Source organism: Amborella trichopoda, chromosome 11, assembly GCF_054954075.1.
Source record: "Amborella trichopoda isolate Santa Cruz 75 chromosome 11, AtrichopodaSantaCruz75HAP2 v2.0, whole genome shotgun sequence".
Lineage (NCBI taxonomy): Eukaryota > Viridiplantae > Streptophyta > Magnoliopsida > Amborellales > Amborellaceae > Amborella > Amborella trichopoda.
In genome coordinates this window covers 41,683,798-41,688,006 of record NC_142346.1, presented here as the reverse complement: position 1 = coordinate 41,688,006, position 4,209 = coordinate 41,683,798, and the positions used below count along the sequence as shown (strand labels likewise).

Genomic DNA, 4,209 nt, shown 5'->3' with positions numbered 1-4,209 from the left:
TGGACCCAGACCAGGGTCTAAAAATTTAAAAACATTAAGTTATATACTATGTAATATATATGTTTTATTCTAGTAAAAATGATAATAAATAAAATCTAGTGAAAAAATGTATGTTTTATATATGATTTATAATATTTCATACCAGGTCGACTCAACCTGGTCCGACCGAACCCTATAGGGTCCATGCCGGATCTAGACCCAGATCAGGTCCAAGCATCCAGATCTGAGATGCTGAGTCCAAACCAATCTTGATTGGCGATCCGACGATTCAATACGAGATCAATGGGTGGCCATCTGCCCCACTAATACGATGTTTCATACACTGGCTTTCACCATTTATTTTTATGAGAGAGAGAGAGACAATAGGCATGAAGGTGGGCTCAAGAAGAGAGAGAGAGAGAGAGAGAGAGAGAGATTTCCAGTTATAGGCTTGGAGGTTTACCTACCTCACGGGTGAATGTAATTGTAACCACTCCCACTTTGCTATCCCTGTCAACTTTTTATTTCGACAAAGAGAGGGAGGAGAGTAGAGTTGGTACGCTCATCTTCCCATTCCAATCCCTCCCACCATTCTTTTTCTCCTTCAATTAGTCTTAGCATTTCTGCTTCTCGGAGACCTTGAGGGAGCCTTCTCAACTTGGGATACCCTCTCACAGATATTCTCTCCAATGAAGGCGCATTCTCACATATACTCTTCAATTTCACCAAACCATTTAATTGCAATTTTTTTAATTCGGGGAGGGTGATGTTTTGGCCTACCTGCCCCCCACTAATTATCTCTTCTAATCCTCTGCACCTCATTATCGCCATTTCTTCTAAGCATGGAAGACATTGTACCACATTTGCCAATAACACATTCTTCAATACATCACAATCTTCAATAAGCAAAAATCTGAGATTGAGAAGATGATGGTCTCCATCTCCCTTCCAAATTCTCCTCACAACTCGCAAATTCGAGAGGCACAAAAATTCCAAGCTCTTCAAGCTGGGAACAACATCAAGGCCAACAAAATCCAATTGAGAACATTTGATGCCAGTTCCATGAAGATCAAGCACCTTTAGGGCTTCTAGAAACCCTCCGGAATGTTATTCAAATTTCTATTTTTTCTGAGCATCAATGTCGTGAGAACCGGACACACTGGCCGATTTGGAAGTCTCTCTAGTCCATTACTCATCAACGATATACGTTGGGCCTCTCCCCATTCTTCAACCCTGAGTGCTTCTTTCAGTCCCAATCCTGCTTCAACAATAAAACCCCCACCCTCTCTTGTGGAGCCGATACGTATGGCAACATCTCGGATCACATCATGAAGCTTCACAAAATAATCCGTTCTACGAACTTGCTCTATCATGCATGAGTCAATCAGCTTTTCAATTAGACCGTGGCCTTTGTTTCTAGCATCCTCCACACTATCCACTCTGCCTAAGAGCCCCTCACACATCCAACGCTCAGCCAAATTATCCTTTTCAATTTCGCAGTCCTCTGGAAATAGGGAGCAATACAAAAAACATTGCCTAATGTTTTCATCTTGTAATTCGTCGTAACTATACTTCAATGGCACAAACACTTCACGTTCCATGCCCTCAATCTCCATTGTTGCTTCCCGTAAAGCTCTCAGTGCATTCTCCCACACATGCACATTATCCTTGTCTCTCATCGCACAACCGACTACGATGATGGCGAGTGGTAGGCCACCACATTCTTTGAGGACCTTACAAGCGATGGGCTCTATGGAAGGGAGACCTACCACATTTCTTGCTTTTTCACGAAACAAGATCCATGCTTCCTCCTCTAATAAAACATCCACTTTAATTTTGAGGTCAGTTTCCATCCGATTGCACACTATTAATGATCGAGTGGTTATTATAATCTTACATTTATTTTGTGGGTTTGGGCGAGGGACTCCTATAGCATTCAAATCCAGCTTTTCCCACAAGTCATCTAATATAAGCACGAATCTTTGCTCCTTCGAAGCAGAAAACAATCTCTCTGCAATCATATCTTCATCTTCAACATTCATTCCCAATTTTTTCATTACTTCTTTTTGAATTCTAGTTATATTTACATCTGTTGACACAGTGATCCATATCACTCTCTTAAATCCTTGATTTTGTGATGGACTATTGTTGATTTCCAGCATGACAGTTGTCTTTCCAACGCCTCCCATACCGTGAATGCCAATCACACCCAATTCATTGTTACTCAAACATTCAAGGATCTTAGTTACATTTTTATCAAATGTTGACTGGCCTGTGATTGAAGCTGTAGGCATCTCCCTCCCCACTGGCGGTGGTCGATCCATGCTCCAATTCACAGTATTTGCTAGATTGATGTGAGTAGTGATTTGGGATAGTTTCTTTGTTGCTTGTCTACCTGACTTGTAGTTGGAGGGGCAATTTGGGCAGAGTCCTCCAAAGCAACACTTGTTGTCGTGGTATCTTTCAACTACTTCATCTGCTTCATGTTCCAATTCTCGTGCCCTATTGAACCACTGTTGTGCTTCACCTGTGGCTGCCTTCCCACTTCTTTCTGTTGCTTCAATATTCGCCTCCAAATCAGGAATTTGGACCTTAAGTCAGTTCGTTCTCATTTCTCAGTTCCTCAACCTTCTCCCGGCATTTGAAGAGATATCCGAGCTGTCGAGTGATGGGTTCCAAAAATATATTCACAATTTGGAGCACGCCGGTAGCAATTTCCATGGTTGATGGTAGCAAAAGAGAGGCAAACACAATGAAATAGTTCAGGTAGCCACAAGCCTTGGGACACTAAACAAAAGCACCTTGTAAAAAGCCCAATTGGTCGAGAAAACCAAGTAGAAGGAAAGTGTCCTTTTGGTGAAGAAGATTAACCAAACCAAGGTGAACAAAGCAAAGCTCTGTGTTTTTGTGGAGAAGAAGATCAAGAAAACCAAGGTGAACAAAAGGAAAGCTCTCTGTTTCAGCCGAAAAGAATATCAAAAAAAGCAGGGTGAACAGTAGGAACACTCCTTGATTTAGTCAAGAAGATCAATAAAACCAAGGGGAGTAAGAGTTTTGGTTCAAGAACTTGCTCAAAAAAAGATATCACAATGATATTTAATGATGCAATAGATTAATCTCTGCATATAAAGAGCGATAAAGATGAAGAATCAGAGGTAGTGGTTTGGAACCAGCATAGAAAAGAAGGGAGGAGGTGCAGCAAAGAAAAGAGGAGGAGGAAGAAGTAGTGGTGTTAAATCAATTTTTTTTAAACCTCAATCCACACGCCATTGTAATTGTCATTTGAGGGATGGGTGGTAGGGTGCATCGGTGAAAATATTATTCAATTTCCATTATTAATCATCCTATGCTCATTCAAAACATGGGTCGAATTCGTAAAAGACCTCCATTCTCACTTTTCCACCCATAAACTATGTTGGAATAGTGAAAATATAGGCGCCAATAGCACCATCCTTGTGTGTTTACTTTATTTGTTACGTACCGTAAGCTAGTTGAGCTCTAAGCATGATTAGTCTTATACATTGGTGGGTGCTAATGAATATAATACAATAAAATATGGATAAATGAGCATGAAAGAGCTCAATTGAGAGGGCTTTTTTTAGGTCCAATTCATTGGTGTCATGATAATATGGACTTAGATGCCGATAATATGGACTTAGATGCCAAATAAAAAGTTTTACTGCGTCAAATGCTCAGATGAAGTAAAAAGCGAAAGGAAAATGTGCGGACCTCCACTGCTATAATGCAAAAGGTTTCGCATTTATGAAAGGAATTGTGTGGACCTCCAATTGCCTTTGGGTGTGGTTTGTATAGAGCCGAGGCTCTAAACAATCAAAGTAAAGCCCAGGTACACAAGGAGGCCAATTGCCTTTGGGTGTGGTTTGTATAGAGCCGAGGCTCAAAGTAAAGCCCATCTTCAAATAGTGTCCCGAAATATGGTTTCAATATTGGAAATCTTTGTGATAGCATTCAAATATATTCATCTTTGAATATAAAATTTAAAGCTAACAAAATAGTGTAGATTGAGCAGATCTATGAAAACTTGAAAATCTTAAAAATTGACGGTTAAAAATGCATTACAAAATGTATTGTTTCCAACACTTGCAATCCATTTTTTTTCTCATGTCCATGCATCTTGATGTCGAGATGATCACTTTGATTATATTTGGGCATGAAAACAACCTCTTTTAGTGAAAATTTTGAGGCAGGCTCTAATTTGATTGTTTAGAG

At 40.1% G+C, this 4,209-nt stretch overlaps 1 protein-coding gene across 1 annotated transcript; it reads right to left on the bottom strand.

Annotated features, from left to right (window-relative positions):
* Window positions 1-492: 492 nt before the first annotated feature.
* On the bottom strand, window positions 493-2,700 carry LOC148779913 (disease resistance protein UNI-like). The gene is made up of 3 exons (XM_088850633.1): window positions 2,671-2,700; window positions 1,187-2,570; window positions 493-1,067 (listed from the first exon to the last, which is right to left on the bottom strand). Exons 1-3 carry the CDS (start codon window positions 2,698-2,700, stop codon window positions 493-495), a joined length of 1,989 nt encoding a protein of 662 aa, XP_088706759.1.
* Window positions 2,701-4,209: the final 1,509 nt, after the last annotated feature.